General features: G+C 43.8%; 1 protein-coding gene across 2 annotated transcripts; it reads left to right on the plus strand.

Annotated features, from left to right (window-relative positions):
• The first annotated feature begins 3,737 nt into the window (after positions 1-3,737).
• On the plus strand, positions 3,738-14,833 carry ism1 (isthmin 1). Of its 2 annotated transcripts, none has more exons than XM_079688033.1 (6): positions 3,738-4,651; positions 9,940-10,158; positions 11,102-11,369; positions 12,867-13,010; positions 13,103-13,192; positions 13,480-14,833. In XM_079688033.1, the coding sequence occupies exons 1-6, from the start codon at positions 4,514-4,516 to the stop codon at positions 13,995-13,997; spliced, it is 1,377 nt and encodes a 458-aa protein (XP_079544159.1). In that variant the 5' UTR covers positions 3,738-4,513; the 3' UTR covers positions 13,998-14,833. The 2 variants fall into 2 exon arrangements, with proteins under 2 accessions (XP_079544159.1, XP_079544160.1); XM_079688034.1 differs by having other exon boundaries at positions 9,943-10,158.
• Positions 14,834-18,479: the final 3,646 nt, after the last annotated feature.

Raw genomic sequence — 18,479 nt, forward strand, 5'->3', positions numbered from 1 at the left:
GTTTTAAATGCCAGACATGACTGTTTACACTAAACAAGGCTGAACTGATTTAGAAAAATATGAGGAATATAAAAAAGTTTACACCACTTTCATCTCCACAGTAAATGATAACCTTCCTGTAAATAATTGATCATGCAGCAATTACTTAACTACCGAGTTAAATCTTAAAAACAAAGGTGCAGAATAAAAAAGGTGTTATGGCCTGTTTAGTGGCGAGACTGCACATATTCACAGTCTTAACAGCCTAATTGTTGATGTTTTAAAGACTGGCTGTGCTCTTTCATACAGACTGAGTAACAGTTGTGAAGGTAAGCATGCAGAGTATGCAGCACCTGAGCCAACAGAAACCTAACCTAGCAATTAGCCCTGAACTCTAAATTCTCGTGGTATGGGGTAATCATTTGATTATCACAGGAAGGATTATAGATGGATGATAAATGTGTTTTCACAATGTGTCAGATTGGGTCTAGTCGACACTTGTTTGCCCTCGGGACATTACCATGTTTGTGATTCTTTTCCTTCCCATAAACAACATAGTGATGACACAATGTGGAATTATAATGCAATATGCAATCCTTGGGGGAAAACAAACTAGATGACAAACATAGACATAGAACAGATATTTTCCTTTAAAGGATAAAACCGTGACGCTCCACGCTAGACCACTCCCTCTTGTAAGTGAATATTCACATCTGGCTTCTATAGCCAGAAACAATAGAAAACAGTTTTATTAATCCTCTAATCTGTGATGTCATCCCAATGTACAGTTCCATAAAGATCTGGAGGAGATGGGAAAAGGTGGCCTCCTAATTTTGCATTGAAGTCCTCGGGATGTCTGGTATTCATTTGTGTTTACTTTCACCTTTAGTCTAAATGCGGACATTCTGAAATTCATTGCGGGTTTACAGCGGAAGACAGATGTGTGTAAAGAGAAACTTAAAAGCTTGAATTCATACTCGGACAAAACTCAGTGCGTCACAGACATGCAGTGCTCAAATACTAAGCTACACTGTGATTATGCTGGGAGGCAAACTTTAACTTGTTGAGATTTACCAGCAACATTTTTGTTCAAACGCAGAGCAGAAAGTATGCTTGTTCTGGGATTGCAATATTTTAGAATTAAATTATGCCAGAGGAAATTATCATATGGGTCGCTTTTAAAAAAAAATGAAAAGTATTTGCTTCAGTCAGTATTTAACATGTTTTGTAGTATTTTTGTATGATTCAGCTAATGAAAGCTTTATATAATCTTATTTCAATAAGAATAATGTAATAACCCTTAACATGTGTGTATCATTGTTTCCTTTCGAGAGAAAAGCAGACAGAACTGACATATTTGGTCATATCTGTAACATCCATTACACGCTCTCAGTTAAACTGTTTCATTTGTATTTATATTTTTGACTTATTATTTTTAAAACAACTTATAAAATATATAAGTTACAGAGACAACAAGCTCTACATATTAGACATAAGAATTTATTAGAAAGACTGGCAAACACAATTTAAAAATGTTCCTCTCATTACAATTATCTGCAGCATGATTAAAGATACTAATGACACCTTGAATGGACAAACGCCACAGGTGTCAATCTAGCCTATGAAGCAAAGTGACAGAGTATGGTAATTCAGTTTGACTTTCAGGAAAGGTGGGAAGCTCGTGTGTTGCCAAACTTCCCTCCAGTTACTTCTAACTGCCCTCAGCTTCAACAGAAGTGGCAAATGGTCTGCGCTGGCATTCGAAACATCTGTGCAGCCTGACTACTGGTGGCAGGGCCCCAGAGACCTGCCTGCACCAACCCCTTTTGAACTGCAGATCCAAATACACTGCACTTATTGGAATGGCATGTAGCTGCTATTCTGAAGGGGGATCCTCTGCTACGCCTTTGATGTCCACCACTGTGTCCAAAGCAGGCAAGCTATTCTCTCAGCTCTCTGTTTTCCATTTAGACAAGAGATTTTTCTATTCTGGAAAGGGATTTTTGAAGTGAAGCAGACAAAGAGCAGATTTACATGGTTTAGACAGCTATGCTGGACTATGAGTAAGACTGCAGCAAAGCTGTATACTGGGAACCACTTGAGCATAATGAAGTGGGCCGGGGTGGTGTGTTTCATTAATGCAGATGACAATTAAGTTTAATTTCTTTCGATTTATTCAGATGCTTGATCTTATCAGATATTTGTGACATAGTTCAGTTTATTTGTGATGTATGGGAATACGGTACTGGACGAAATATGATATTTGGGTGATATCAGTGATCAAAGATGTTGCATTGCTCATTTCTGCACATCATTATCTGCTGCCAGTTACTCCGCTGGCATTCTTAAGGATAATAAGTTAGCTGCCACTCAGACCAGATGTACTCACTGTGCACACATGGGCATCAGATGTACATTGAGCATGAGTTTACCAAAAGTCTCAGAATCACCCCTTAAGACTCATGACAACAAGAGCTGTAAAACAAATATATGATGACCCTTTGTCGAGATTTATGCTTGTATTAAATACATTTAAAACAGTATTATTTAAGAATAAGTTCAATCATGTTTAAGTGTACTTGTTTTTTTCATGTTCATATTTAACAGTAATTTGGGGGACGTTTTGGCTCTGCTGTTCCACTGTCTTGAGCTGTGCATGCGTAACGCGCCATTTGGCACCACCATCAAGGATAATGCCTGCATAGAAAGGAAACAAAACAATATACGTTTAAATGGTTTTATGAAAGCTGTTACCACACTGTCAAACAATCCATAACAGTAATGAGATCGTGTTCGTCATCGTCAGTAACATTATTGTTCCACTTGTGCCCAAACTGAATGTGTCGACTTCAAAGGTGACAAACGACATTAGATGCACCGCGGTCTCCCCCGTGCCTCCGGGGCTCAGTGAACTGTCACCCATGCTGGAGCAGCAGCATCCCCGCTTGGTGCATAATTTGACACAGCGACCTGTCCTTTGAAGCGGACAATAAAAAGTCTCACAAGGGCTAATCACATTACGCACCATTTGTCTCGCTTAAGCGAAGTGTTACAGCACCTTCCGTATGAGCGTTTTAATCAAAGCCTGGGACGAGGCTGCTGCAGCACACATGTCCACAGGAGAGGCAGGCCTCCTGTCACGCGCCTCCGGGTCTCTTCCCTCGCGCTGTGACGCGCCTGTGTGTCCAGTGCGCCTCCGGGGACCACCAAGGATACTTTAGGATGTTTCATGTGCCTGTGTAGAGGCTTTTTTGTATAAAAAAAAGTGTGTTTGGATAACGTAATCACTATAAATATACGTGATCGAATGCGTATTGAAATGTCCCCCAATAACACGAGGAAGTTTTGTCCATCTGGATACTTTTTGTAAATGTAATTTGTGTAATTGCTAACATGAATATGTCATGCCTATGTATGAATGTTTCCTCTTTGCTCTGCTCTTTTGCTGTAAAAATGTTAATTTCCCCATTGTGGGACTAATTATAATTCTAGTTCTTCTACTCTGTCAAGATATTTTGTAGATTTTAAACATAAATCCATATCAGCTTGGTCCTGACTATGAACTATGACTATCCTGAATGATTTATAGTAATCACATCTGTATGCTGGAAAATAAGCTTTATGTGACTCTTGGTTGTTTCCAAACAAGAATATGGTGTTAAACCTGGCCGGACAACCGTTTGGGGAGGAGAGGGGCGAAAGAGTTAACCAGGGGGAGGGCGCCTGCACAGGGGCGTATAGTATAAAACCACCTCAAGAGCGCACATCAACAACAGCGTGTGTTTTAGTAAGCCGTAGTTTGCTATGGTTTGACTTTTTTCCTCCAACAGGACTCGTTAGAGACGCACGCCAGCCCGTGTCTTCATTTAGGTTGGCTCCATCCACAGCATAATGGATGAATGCTGTTTCTGAAGAGGACAGAACTCCACCTAACTGGGAAGATATATTTAACTACCTGCACTCTTTTCTCCAAAGGTAGTGTCGTCGTATAACATAGGAAAGCGCACAATGAGGACATATCAAGAAATGCGCAAAGTGGCTGGAGAGGAAGTGAGGAAAAGTGAAGTGTGAGGCTGAGAATGTGGCGGGGACACCACGGGGCAACTGGGCTGCAAGTTTCCTGAGCTTTGGAGATCTGACGAGGGAGCAACAAGAGGGGAACGTGTTAGTGCTGCGCGCAGGACCAGCCCTGCAGTAGGCTACTCCTGGCATATCAGTGCAATACCTTATACTATATTTAGATGAAAGTATAGGAACAATCAGTAAAAGAAGATCAATCTTGATTCAAGACAAGTTTAAAATCCAACTGGATCCAAATTAGTCTTCAATATACTACTTCCAGAAGTATTCGACTGCCCCCTCCTCCGAACCTTTTCCCTTCAACTTTGCAATTCTGATTCCCGAAGTGGCTCCGAAGTGGTGTTGCGGCTCCTCGTCCCCGGCGGATCCGGAGATTGGGGTCTCTGCACCGGGAGGAGGCGGAGTGGGAGCTCCGGCCACACCGCAGGCTCCTAAGAGCGGCCGCGTCAAAAGGATGGTGCGTCTGGCGGCGGAAGTGCTGCTCCTCCTGGGACTACTTCTCCTCACCTTGCACATCACGGTACTGCGGAGCATCCCGCTGCCACAGGGAAACGAGACTCTGAGCCTGGATCAGGACACAGCACTTACAGAGGTGAGGAAAACTGATAGTGTAGGCCTAGTGCTTAGATGGAAGATTTCTTTAGGGGATTTTGATACAAAAGAGGATATCTACAGTAAGGGGGCTCATTGGGTCACAGATGGTTTGATAAAGGCGCATTGGAGCCCAGGTAAACTATAGCCTCCATTCCCCGGGAACTATGTGAGTCTCTTGTTGACATAGCCTACATACGATTGTGGTCTCCCTGGGGTGTCCCCCGGGAATGGCAGGGAGCCAGCAGAGGGATGGGAGATGAGGCAGGGTCAGAGATCAGCCCCCTCCTCCAGACGCACCTCCCTTTAGTCGTGGGTTGAATGCTAGCTGCAGGCACTTCTCTGTCATCATGGGCTCATCACTGTCATCCAAGCTTTCAGTTGATGAGGTCAGAGCTGAACCCCTCAGGGTGCCCATCCAATATGCCCCACTGGAGGAGAGTCTGCCATCAGACTGACTTCTGCCCTGATCCAGATCAAGCCTTAAGTCCTGTTTGTTTCCTTTGAGCCTGCAATATACAAACATATATTGACACAGCCAAATATGCAGATCAGATATTAATGCCCAATGTAAAGGAAAAGCTATGAAATAGAATGATATATATAAATAAAGTAACATTTTTTACTTGATTTAGTTTAGGCAAAATACAGCTTTTAATGGGACGCTGTTGGGTTGTGGTCCAGTTTAGAACGTGCCACAACAACATTTCACAAGGGACACATTTGTCAGCATGACACCACTTAAGACAGGTTTAACAGTTTAACTGGCCATTTTAAACATCAGCTTAAAGCACAGACTCCAGCAGAGCCTAAAATCCTGACTCGAGGGTTAAGTCAGGTCTGGGATCAACAGGATTTTTAAGAGAGTGTTTAGCATCCCTCAGCTGCCTTTGATGTATATTTAGCATGCTACTGAAATACTTTCGTCAAGTCCTGGTGATAAATGGGTATTTATGCCCTTCATAAATTCTTTATTTTAGGGCTGGTGGAAATGAAGGGAAATAATTTTGACTTTAACAGAGGATGATGAGGGTAATTTCTCTTATCTTCACTATCACTGTAGACCTGCCTGCCTATATGCAACAGCAAGCCTGTGTTCTGTTGGATATTAGGGCATGCAAAGCTGAAGAAATATTCCAGGAATTTGTGGAATATTTGTCACAGGATGAGGAAAGTTTCTCCTGGGGAATTGCTGCAACAAATATTTTCCCACTTTCCCATTTGTCACTCGTTTACATTTACAAAGAAATTCTGGCTTGTGATAAAAGGGCCCAACACTGCAACACATGCCCCATGTTGAGGAAAGCTGAATGTGTTTTTTTTAATTTTGCTAATGAATGCTCCCACTTTGTGCAGATATGCTTCACTGGTCTGCCACTGAAGACGATGATGTCATCTTTCAGCCGGGCTTGTCACGGGCCAGGGGGTGTATTGTCATTCCAAGGTGTCATATTTAAAATGCCATTCACAAAAACACAAATGACAGGATGCGGCTCCATGCACCTGTAGTGGGGACAGGAAATGATTTGGTCCACGACACATCATCATCGTCACTGACCCAGGAAGGCAGTTTCATCCACAGTGGGGGTGTAATTATATATTTAATAAAACAGTATTTCTTTATCTTAAGCTGCTTTTGAGCGTATTTTCTTCTTTTGTATATGTATTGAAACAGCTTAAATCTGAGCTCCTCTCTGGCATGTACCATCTCAGTTTGATTCAGTACATAAACACGTACGTAATCCCAGAGTGAGTCGTGTGACAGAGGAAGGATAGTGTTCTCTTCCACCTAGATGAGTGTAGTGTTGAAAAGCATCTGGCACAATGTGCACTGCCTTCATTTCCTGCCAGCCTCCCAGGGGGAAGGACCCCTGAGTTGCTCCCAATTGAAAATGGAGTCATGCCCCTTTAAGCAGCCCTCACAAAGTGAAAAAAGGGGAAGCGGGAAAAGAAGAGGAGATACTGTGAGGAAGGGAGAGGGGGTGGCTTGTGTGTGCAAGTGTTCATTCATGGCTTTTGAGAGTGGGGGGTGACATCCTGGGAGGCCCCAGATGAACTGAGGAATGGTGTGTCACTTTTGATCTCCAAATTAAAGCACGTTCCTCGTTGAGGGAGATCTCAGTTGAGTGATAGGGACTGTAGAGCAGCCCGCCATCAAAGGGCAACTCTGCTGATTTTTTCACATTAATATGGGTAACTCCTGTGCACTGTTTGAGTCTGGGCCGTATCATTACGTTGTGTTAAAAGGCTCTGCTGAGATTCACTTGGAAAAGACAGAGAGGTGTTTATGTTGACATTATCAGGAATTTACACAACTGATACACAACGGCCATTCCTGTCCGATGACTAATTCCTATGTTGTTCAGTCTTTCCATCATTTCAAACTATGCTAATTCTCCCGAATCTTATTTCTGAAAAACTGATTGAGACAGAACAAAAATCAGTTAATACGACAATACAAATTTCATTTTTGTGCTTAGATTTCCCCCCTTTCTGTCTTAATTATCACCATTTTCAGCTATTCAATCTACCAATGTTCCTATTAGGAATTTCACTCAAGGATTTTATCAACAGGATTTTACTTAAGGACTATATTTAGAACTTGTAGCACTTCTTATTCCCTATTTTTGTATAAAACAATAGCAATCCTCTCATATAAAGAATTCTTACACTCCCTTCTGCAAGAAGAATCAGAAATATAACTGTATTAGTGTTAAACTACTAATATTTGCCCATAAACTGATAAACAATGTGTTTACAAGCACTCAGCGAAGCATCACCTTAAGTGTTGCTCTGGGATTGATCAGAATGCTTACAAATCTGACTTTAAACAAACCAAATGTGTGTCAGGATTTAAAATCCGCCTAATGTGTAAAACAGCATAATATGAAATAACAGAAAATCCAGACAGGATTCAACCGGATTATGAGGGATTAATATACCTGCAAACACTGTGACTGGGTTTCAAGTCACAACACTTTGTGTATTCTGACACATTTGTAGTGGCATCTGCTTTCTTTTCATAAACCAACTCGTGCAGAACGTAGCAAATCTTCATTCAACAACGACTTTTGGGAAAACAAAGGAAATTGTCCTTCGTCAGTGGCTGTGAAATCCCTGTTCTATTATCAGCATCATTAAACATGAAGAGCAACTTGTGTGGTCTGCAGCTGATATCCAAAATATGATCCACCAAAAGGAAATCAACCACACCTGTTTGGTGTCTTTACAATTGTGCGGATGTATTTACATTGTGATTGAACCTGTGAGTGTTGTCTGACACTCACAGTCTGATCCGTCAGTGGAGCTCTGTTACAGTGACTGAGTGACTTCTGAAGGCTGGGAACTTGAAAGACGGGGTTATCACGTGGGCATCTCAAAGCCTGAGTACTTGTGATAGAACCAGAGAGGGTCCTGTGATGTTCACATAAATGGTCAATATCGGATGCAAAAACTATTTAGTAGGAATGTCTTTCTATACCGAGCATTCAGCCATAATCGTTTGGTTATGGAAAATACACTTGTGGTTTTTATTGGGATATGCCATTTCAGAATCATCTTTAAATGTTATGATTTAAAACCTAAGTTCTCATAAAAACTCATCATCTTATCTAAAACTCTCTCTGTTTTTTATTTGGTGGCTACACACAAAGTGCATATCTTCCTGAGAGTAATGAGCAATGGTATAATCATTGTAATTATGACAGTAGCGTACATTAAGATATATGATGTGAACGTCTTTACATTTGTAGAAATGCATCTGTGAAATCTAGAATCACTAAAAAGTCACAATGCCACAAGACTTTCTGTACAGCCGCTGATCCCTCAGCGGTTGAATAAAAGTTAGTTGTACATTTATAATCCTTCCTCCCTTGCTGTGTGGCTCCATTTACAGCATCTATATTGTCCCAGAGTGCACCTTGGCTGGACACAAACAGCTCCACTGGGGGCTTTTATGCCCACCACAATGTGGCTGAGCTGACACTTTGTCTGTGACTGGCCACCGCAACACTACAGCACTGCTGCCATATTCTCAGGCCTCAGCCCAGCCACAAAAACGCTAAGAAAAAAGTGTGAAAAAAAGAAAACAAGGAAACATGATTGATGGCTTTCTTTGATCTTATTTTCTGCCACCCGAGAACGGATGATTGCCGACTACTTATGGCCGTCTGTCCAATTGAGGAATAATTGTTCCTTCTGTGCATACCTGACAGGGGCCATATGTCCTCAACTGTCCTTTGGGGATGAATTTATAACCCCCTTGTCACAAGACTAAATGTTTTTCTGTCGTAGAGAAGGCAGATGTAATTATTTTGTAATGTTTGCTTAGGTTTCCCTGTTTGGCCACAGTGCAGGAAACCCATCAGTCTTGCATGCTTTTTTCTCCCACGCAACACCAGGACATGCTATAGATGTCCTCATCATATAACTACCGTAAAGCTGGAGCAATCTCTCTCAGTTAAAAAAGGAAAAATATATAGTCTAATTGTGACGTTGGCTCTGAATGCAGGCTCTAGACACTTTGTATTTTGGTGGTAGCAGACAGACTCAGTGATGCTTGTTCCACTGTTTCAGTGGCTCCTTATTTCTGGGCTCCAGAGTCCACTGCCCACAGGATATATGACAGAGGTCATGGCTACATGAACCTCTGTCAACATCCCTCTAAAGTAGCTGAGGGTGATGCCTCTGTAGATGCCAAGTGACAGGTTCCCTACTATAAACATTCCCACACAAGTATTTTCTATAAATACTCATATATTTTGATTGCACAAACATTAAAGGTCCCCTATTATAATGTTTTTCATTACTTTATTATAGGTCTCAGATATATACAAAACTTTTCTCTGAAGTGCTTGGCCTCGAAATACCAAACAGATCATGCATTGTACATCCCATATACCCATCTGTTTCAGCCCTGTTTCATAAGTGCTGATTCTCTGTCTGCCCCTCTGTGAGATATTTGGTTAAAAAAACACAATGCTGCTCAAGGAGGAGATTCAGGTGATAAGGTGGTGGTGGGGGGGGGGGGGGGGGTGTTACCTTGGTTGGTGATTGGCTAATGGTTACACAAGCCAAAACATCGTTATGACATCATAAAGTGGCCAAAATCTGATCAGCTCTTTTTCAGACAGGTTTTTATATGAATGGATCAGGGAAAAAAGAGAGCTAATCTTTTTTTCCTGAAACTTTCAGAATCTCTTTACACAGTGTATAAAAGACATGCAAAAGTGGATTTTGCATAATAGGTGACCTTTAATGTATTCATACAGTCTCCCTTTCTCTCCTTAGCAGAACAATATCAATGCAAAAAGCAGCTCTTCGGCCAAACTGGCTCCTGAAGACCGGAAGTCTGGAACAGAACACCGGTTGGCCCACCGGCCTGCCACCCTCCCCTGGGCACAGGGCACCAACGTGCACCGGGACAGCCCTGGAGCCTTCCTCCTAGACCTGCACAACTTCCCCGACCTCTCCAAAGCAGACATCAATGGCCAGAATCCCAACATACAGGTGACCATGTGTGTCTGTGCACCTGCTTTGATGCTTTCACTTAATCGTAAGACATGGCTACTCAACCACACAGCACAGGAAGAGCAAACAGGAAGGAGGGGAATCAGTTGGTGCACATCACTACCCCCTTTTTCTCTCCCTTCCTTATCCCCCTTTCACACTTCCTGGCTCGTAGTGAAGCTTACACTGAGGTCTCGCGTCCATCATAATGACAGCTGAAAAGCAGACACTAACCAGCAATGCCTCACTACTACTAACCCATGTGCAGGAAGACAGACGGCAGCTTATGTTAATATGTGGCAAGCCCCCTTACCCATAAAGTCCCTCAGAGGTGCAGATGGCCGATTAACCGCTGCCATGTTTAAATCATTCTCCTGTCTAATCCAGCGAGGGTTCTTTCCATTTCTGATAGCATCACTGCTAAATCCGAGCACAAACAAAGTGTATTAACATCTCAAGATGTGGGAAGAGAGCGCAGCAACCAATTGAGCAAGGGCGTGAGGCTGTTGGAGATGGGGGGGAGGAGGAGGTGGGTGTCTTTGATCCTTGGATTCATCTGGCTTTCATGGTCTGGAGGAGGCTGAGTAGCCCTTTGAACTTTGTGTTTAGGTGGAGAGAGCCCATGAGGTGGGAGGGTGACTGTGGGGCAGGGGTGGTGGTCCCCCCTCATCTGGGAGGCACATGTGTGAGGACAGAAAGGGGGAGGGGGTAATATTGTGCATGGGGGTATCTGAAAGTGTCCCCCCACGGCAATGGATCGACCCAAAATGTATCAACATTCTCAAAAATATTTAGTTTGAGGTACACTTTGGATACATGTAGACACACAATTCACAAGAATTCAAAGGCCTTTTCCTGATTTTTTTTTTAACAAAACAATTAACTTATTTGATGACTTTGTGTTTAATATCCACTTGAAATCTACTTCTGTTCTTTAACACAGGTGACCATTGAAGTGGTGGATGCACTGGAGGGCCATGAGCCAGAGAAAGGCCTCCGTAAGGAGAGCAAACCAAACTGGGCTACTCCAAACTGGAGAAACTGGTGGCCTCGCTCTTCTTCACCCTCCTCCTCTTCCACCACCCATCAGACGGAGGAGAAAGATCTCACCTACGGGAGCGACCGTGAGGACAGCAACTTCCTCAGGCCGCCTGCAGACTGGGACAGGAGAGGAGGAGCCGGGGGTGGAAGCAAAGCTCAAACTGAATATGGTGAGAATGATTTGAAGGTGCAAGGAAATGAGTGCGCAATGCACGTGGCAGAATATTTAGCGGGTCCATAGGCTCTTATTTGAGCAGATGGCTCTGGTCTGATGTGGAATCTGTAATTTGCAGATTTGCTGATTTATGCTGTCACCATAATAAGTGCAGTCCTCCCAGGCGAGCCTTTGGGAGCCCCTGATTGAAGCCTTTAACACTTTTTTATGAGATGTGGTGCAGAGTTAGCTACGTGACACATTTTAAACGCCTTTGCTACATCAAAGTTCAGCTGGAGGAATGGGGCCAGAAGATCCGTTAGGGCTGCCACACCATCCTCACAACACTCTCCAAAAGTAACCCCACTGATAAATCTGCTGGGGAAGAATTTACACTCACCGTCGTACTGTATGCGTCAGGCCCGTGTCGAAGCATGCCCAAACCAACATGGTCGAACAGGAATGCGTATGCTTTGGAAAATGTCATTTTATCAACTTGCACTTGCACTACAGCGGTTAGGGAGGCGATTTTATAATCTTTTCCTTTCTAACCATAGCCCATGTTTAATGTTTCTGTCTTATTGCTGTGGTAATATCTCACTCATCATTTATATCATACCACACAATGGACAGGACATTTTTATCATGATTTTTTTAACCCTAATAATCATAACTCTGCAAGCAAGGGTCATCCATCACAAGACATTGGTATTCAATTCAGTCCCATCTCCAGGCTGGGGGACTGTTATTACCTTTTCTAAACTGTGACTTTTGTCCCAGCTGCCTCATGCTCATTGGACGGATAGGCTATGTAAGTGGGAGGGGCTCAGCGCTAGATGACTATCTGGCCTTTATTCATACAAAATGCTCATAATGAGGGGCAGATGGCAGCGGGGGGTGTATAGGAAGGTTTGGACCCCGGCCAGAAATACTTCCATCCCAGCATGCCCACATTAATTCTCCTCATTGATAAAATGCTGCTTTCAAGATGTGTGTGTTGTGTGTGTTTGTGTGTGGTAGTGATCGTAGAGTCTCATGTAACTGTTTCCATGTATACCCATTACAGTGATCTGCTCAATGATAATTGGAGTTAAAGAGGATTTCTTGCCATTTCACTTCCCATTTTCCAACCCATGAATCACAGATAGAGCAACTGAATGGTGTATGATGCTGCCAATGTGTCAAGGATACTTAGAAAAAGTCTATTTGTGGACTCCCTGTTGGATCCCCTGTAGCTTTGTTGGAATTCCTGACCGTTGCTTCACTGACTGAAGACACATAGTGTGCCCTATGCCATGTACAGCATAGCGCATGTGTGCTGCTGCGTGTGTGTAGGCTTGCGTAGTATCTGCTTTGAGGGCCGAAGTCAAAGAGAACTTTGAGCTCCCCCACTTCCCCTTTCATGTCCTCCCCCCACTTATTATTAGTGAGGCATGCTAACAGGCCTGAGTAAGTTCAGCATGTGGCCGGCATCAGAGCTAAAGATCTCTCTCTTTCTTTCTCTTGAATCCAGACTATATGGACGGAGAGGGGGACTGGAGTGACTGGACTGCCTGCAGCGTCACCTGTGGGAACGGCAACCAGAAGAGAACCAGGTCATGTGGTTATGCCTGCACAGCCACTGAGTCAAGAACTTGTGATATGCCCAACTGCCCAGGTAAAGAACGCATTATTGGAGGGTATTTTGTAAGTCCTCAAGTTGATTTCTTCTATGGATCCATTTTGATGGTGTTTTCATCTCTCTAAAAGGTATTGAAGATGCCTTCAAGACAGCAGCTACTGAAGTGAGCCTGTTAGCTGGAACCGATGAGTTCAATGCCACGGAGCTCTTTGGCGTTGGTAAGATTCTGCCTACTCTTGTCCTAGCAGACTTTCCGTAACTTAAATGTTCTTACATTATCAAATTTGATTCATCACTTTGGCAGCAGCGCTCCTGCACACACTTACTGGGCAGAGATGAAAATGAGCAGCAGGGCAGGAAGAGCAAAGTATGCCCATGCCCTCTTTTTCTTCTTTCTCGTAGCCAACCCAGTGAAAACACACCTTTATGTTAAATATATCACCTTCTGACAGTTTCATCTTCTTAGGCTATGAAGGAGTATTTATACTGTCTTAATTTATTGCAGACACAGACAGTTGCGAGCGATGGATGAACTGCAAGAGCGACTTCTTGAAGAAATACATGACCAAGGTGGCAAACGACCTTCCCAGCTGCCCTTGCTCTTACCCCACTGAGGTGGCGTACAGCACCGCCGCCGTACACGATGTTCCCACGCAGCGAGATTTCCGTTGGAAAGATGCCAGCGGGCCAAAAGAGAAGCTGGAGATCTACAAGCCCACGGCCCGTTACTGCATCCGCTCCATGCTAACACTGGAGTCCACCACGCTGGCAGCTCAGCACTGTTGCTACGACGACAACATGAAGCTCATCACTCGCGGGAAAGGAGCCGGCAGTCCCAACCTCATCAGCACAGAGTTCTCAGCTGACCTGCACTACAAGGTGGACATCCTGCCCTGGATCATCTGCAAAGGAGACTGGAGCCGCTACAACCAAGCCAGGCCGCCAAACAACGGGCAGAAATGTCCCGACAACCCTCAGGACGACGACTACTACAAACAGTTTGAAGAAGCAACGGAATTCTAGCCGGCTGCGAAAATGTTCAGCTAAACCTCAGCAATGGTACTGTTTTTGATCCAATAACACAATAACTTTTAGGCTCTGAGGAACAAGACCTTTTTGAAGAGGAAGGAAAACCGTACAGTCAGAACACTTATTTGCTCACAAAGAACTTTTCTTGACTTCACCAAAACCAGTCAGACGACGTTGCTCGTTTTAGTTTTTTTTTACAAAATATGCCTCTGAAAAAAAGTATTTGCGTCACCAATAACAACTCTCACAGATCTGGTTATTAAAAGGGAGAACCAAGTTTGTATTCTTAAAAAGGGAAAATTATTATTCCAGGAATGTTCGTTTAGATTGTGTCCATGTTCGTCTCCATAGATTGTTTATGTTTGGTGAATCTGAGAGGCCTGTGGTAATAGAATAATGAGATCCTTCAGGAATGTGTTGGGGGCTCGGGGGGGGTAGCAGAGAACAGGGTTATCTAATTTTCTCCCAATTTGTCATCCACAATATCCAGGTTCCCATTGTAAACTTGTGAGTCTATATAGCATGCACACTCTTTTCAAACCATACATTTACCACCATGTCCCTTGTGTCTCTGAGGCACATCCTTATTGTAAAAAGCCTGCATTATTTTTGTAAAGTATTTATTAAGTTGTAGCTGTGTCTGAGTTTCCGATTCACATATGTCTGAATGCTTACTTGAGGCTCCTCTCTTGCTCAAACTGTGGCATCAATGTGAGTATTCATGCCTCAAGTAAGGATTAAACCGTAATTGAGCGTAAAGAATGTGTAAATTCAACTGTATGGAAAGATTTTGTGAGATATAAATCTATAAATAAATTTGAAAAACCCAATGAATGTGTTGCTAGAAAAACAAATCTCTGCGTGTATGATCTTCATGGAAAATATCACTTGTAGCTTGTACATTAACACTATTCCAGGCAAGATTTAATCAGCTGCTATTGGGTTTCTCTCCTGCTGTCGAAGGAAAATTCATCTGCATGAAAAATCTCATCGATCAAACTCCTCCACGGGCTTAAGCCAGTGCACAAGACTTCCATTAGTTCCATCCAGTGTGGCTCTGAGGCCAGATCTTTTGATGGGATTGTGATATTTCTTCAGAGGGCGAGGAGGGTAATGTTCCATTGAATGCGACTCAAATTCTTTGTCTTTGGCATGTATCCTCACATTCCTGGGTAATTTTTTCAGTGTATATATACACACACACCCACACACGCGCGCGCACACGCGCACACACACACTGCTGCCTGTCGGTAGCAAGGACCTCTGACCATTCCCTCTCCGCTGAGTGCTGCAGTCATTGTCACACAGAGAAAACCATTCATGGTGCCCTCATTCCTGCAGTCTTGTGTACGGCCAGCGGTGCAGGGCTTGTCTTTATAACGCAGCAGGCCCCAGCACGTTCCACACCCCAGAAGCACTGCTTGCAACCGCCTAGTCGCTTCCCTATTCATTCAAAATTCCTCCATGCGCATCTTTCGTTCCATTTATCTCAAAATCAGCCTTTTAGCAACAACCTGCACTCAAACCCTCACTGTAAATCACGCAGATATGTTCTTTTAAAACGTAGATAAACTCTGTGCTATCACTCCGTGTGTAAAGCTCTCTTTTTAAGTCCCTCTCTCCAGTAAAAGCATAGTTCAAGGCTAAGATTACAGTAACTGACGTAGATGGTTATCTTTGCGGACCGTCTGCAGCACAGGCCATGAAGATCAAAGCGAGGTGTTCGTCTTTATTCTAAAGCATTAGAGCCAAGCTAAAATTGATGATCCCCCCCCCCCCCCCCTCTGCCCATGGTATCTCTTCTCCAGACAGGCTCCACGTGTCTCGAGAGCAGGCAATTACTCGTACACTGTCCTCACTTTTCATCTCTCATTTCATCCCCCCCTCCCTACTGTGCCATTGCGAAGGTAGGGATATAGATTCATTACTGAGTGTAATTAGGTGGGAACGTGTATGAGAGGGCAGAGATACTGTAGAGTCAGACAAGCGAGTGCAGAGAAAACTTGTTGGTTGTGGTGCGTCAGTGAGGCCTCGCTTTTGTGTTACTATTTCCAGTACTCTACTCTGGCATGTTTCAAAGGATGCAAAGCACCATATTAGTGGTATATTGTCAAGGATCCGAAAGGGCTCATTAAGCATCACCAAGATATGATTGTTGGTATTTTGCCTCTATTTTTGTTATGAGAAGGAAATTATGTCCAATGTACTTGCGCAGTTTGAGATGGAGTTTGACGGGCCTGGCTACAGGATTTCTCAGGAGATCTCCACACATGAGCTAACTGTGGGAAAAAGGAAAACAAGAAGTTTTTTTTTTTTTAAAGCAGTGGAAACTTGGATGTGTTAAAGTTGGAATGAATGAAAGGAAAGCTAAGCTGAAAACATTAAAATAAAACAAGTCCAGGTGGTATCGTTGTCCACACTTGAGCTCACTGTAGGGCTTCTAGGTAAGAAACCGCGGTGCATGGTGGCAATCAGGCATCTCTTTTGTTTTGTGGTGTAGTGCAGATGTGGCGGTGCCATTTTTAGCCTCTCTCTCACTCACTTTCTTTCACTCGCTCCCTCGTGCTGCTCCTTTTTGGGTGGTGTAGCACAATGCAGGAAGTGTCTGGGCCGCAATACCGCAGGGCTCTTACTGCACGGCAAACCTAATTAAAAGGTTTTTCTTTGCTCTTCTTATGTGGAATAGCTGACCTGGACCGGGAGGTTGCTTATCTAACCGCTCTGTCCCTCCCTCTCCACATTCACCCCCAACGTCCTACTGGTAAAACCGGGGTGGGGCTGCTGGCGATCTGCCTGCCATAGCACCTGCCTGCACCTTTGCACATTGAGACAGGGGAGGAGTGGATGGTTGCAGCAGAGGGGTGCACAGCTGAACAAACAGGTCAAGTAGCTGTGAAGCATCTGAGAAGGCAGGGTCTCTTAAATCGCTGAGATACTCTCACAAAGGGCATAACTCTAATCCACTTTGACCATGCAATTAACTTCCCCTTAATTGTCACCTGTCCGTGGCTCTTTTTTTCTACACCAGTTGAAATAAAAGCTAAAATAACACACACCCGCTAATAAATCCACAAGCAAAGCTGTCGGACAAATGAGGACAAACGGAGGGGGGAAATTAAAATCTGCTTGGCCCCCTCATACAGCCCCATACACTGTTTTGCTTCTTACCCTTAGTGTGTTGCTGTTGACACTGACACTGTAACGTGTAGAGAGGGATTGGTGGCCCTTCTGTGGTGAGGGAGGGGGGTAGAGGGGGTCAGAACAACATGGAAGCTGCATAGTCGTGATTCAGTGCGACAGCAGCGCCTGGCATGCGAGGACAGCAGGCCAGGCGGGCGAGGCGGCTGCCTTTGATCTTTATTAGCTCCACCGTCTGTTTTGCATTTAAGAGCCTTGCTGAGGCATTGGATACACCTTGAATGGTTCAGGACCCCGTCCCCTTTTCAAAGACCCAGGATCCTTTTTCAAAGCTGAGGGGATCGGGGACAGAGAGGGATGATGTTTGAAGGAGAAGGTTCTGCGCTGAATGGGGCAGAGGGTCTCCCGGCAACACAGATTAGTCCTGATGAAAAGAGAGGGCTCTGTAATAACACATGATCAAGCTAATGGAGGATGGTGTGAGTGTGGGTGAGGGGCAAGGTAACCTACCCTTTTTTTTTCTTTTTTTTTTTAGAGATCAGGATCAACCCAGGGGTCAGGGGGCTGTGGAACAAAAACAAACATGTGCAGCAGCAACCCTATCATCCCTCTGCTGCTGCTCCTGACCTGTCAGATACATTTTGCAGGTCAGTGATGTCAACCGACTGTGACATCTTACACCTGAGAGGCAAAGCGGCATCATCACGTGGTCCTTTCCCAAAACCAGGCATGGAGCACTGACAGTGAGGCATCTCTCCCTCTTCAAACGGTGCATATATTTATCTTCTTGAACATCTCTATTGCACATTCCTCGCAGACACTACAGTGGCCACGGTCCAGAGCCGGCAGCTGGTCATACTCTTGCTCTAGAAAGACTGATACAATTGATATAAATAACTGCCCTTTCCAATAAGAGCCTCTTTGAGGAATCAATCAAATCAGAAGAAAAAAGTATTTTTGAGAGAAACAGTGGAGGATGGAAATGTTGGTTATGTAATCCAGAAAAAAAACTGAGGCTCAGAAACGGAACATGTAGTTTGTCTGTGTGGGAGGGAATCACAACACACAATTTATTTTGATATAGTCATCGAGGTTATTTAACAAATACAGACTCATGTTGAAATGTTCCTGGATGCTCACACGTCCTTCTGCAGAATTCTTTCCCACTCCAGTTCCTGTCAAACATGTAATTTAATCCCAGACTATAAATGTTTTATCAGTCCACAAATCTGATCATGACGTTTATTCTGTCTGTTTACGCAAACTGCTTTCTTTTTCTGGAAAGGTTGACGGACTGTCTCGTATTGTGGATTTTCAAAGACAAAGATAGACACAGAA

Source organism: Notothenia rossii (assembly GCF_949606895.1).
Source record: "Notothenia rossii genome assembly, chromosome: 6".
NCBI classification, from domain to species: Eukaryota; Metazoa; Chordata; class Actinopteri; order Perciformes; family Nototheniidae; genus Notothenia; species Notothenia rossii.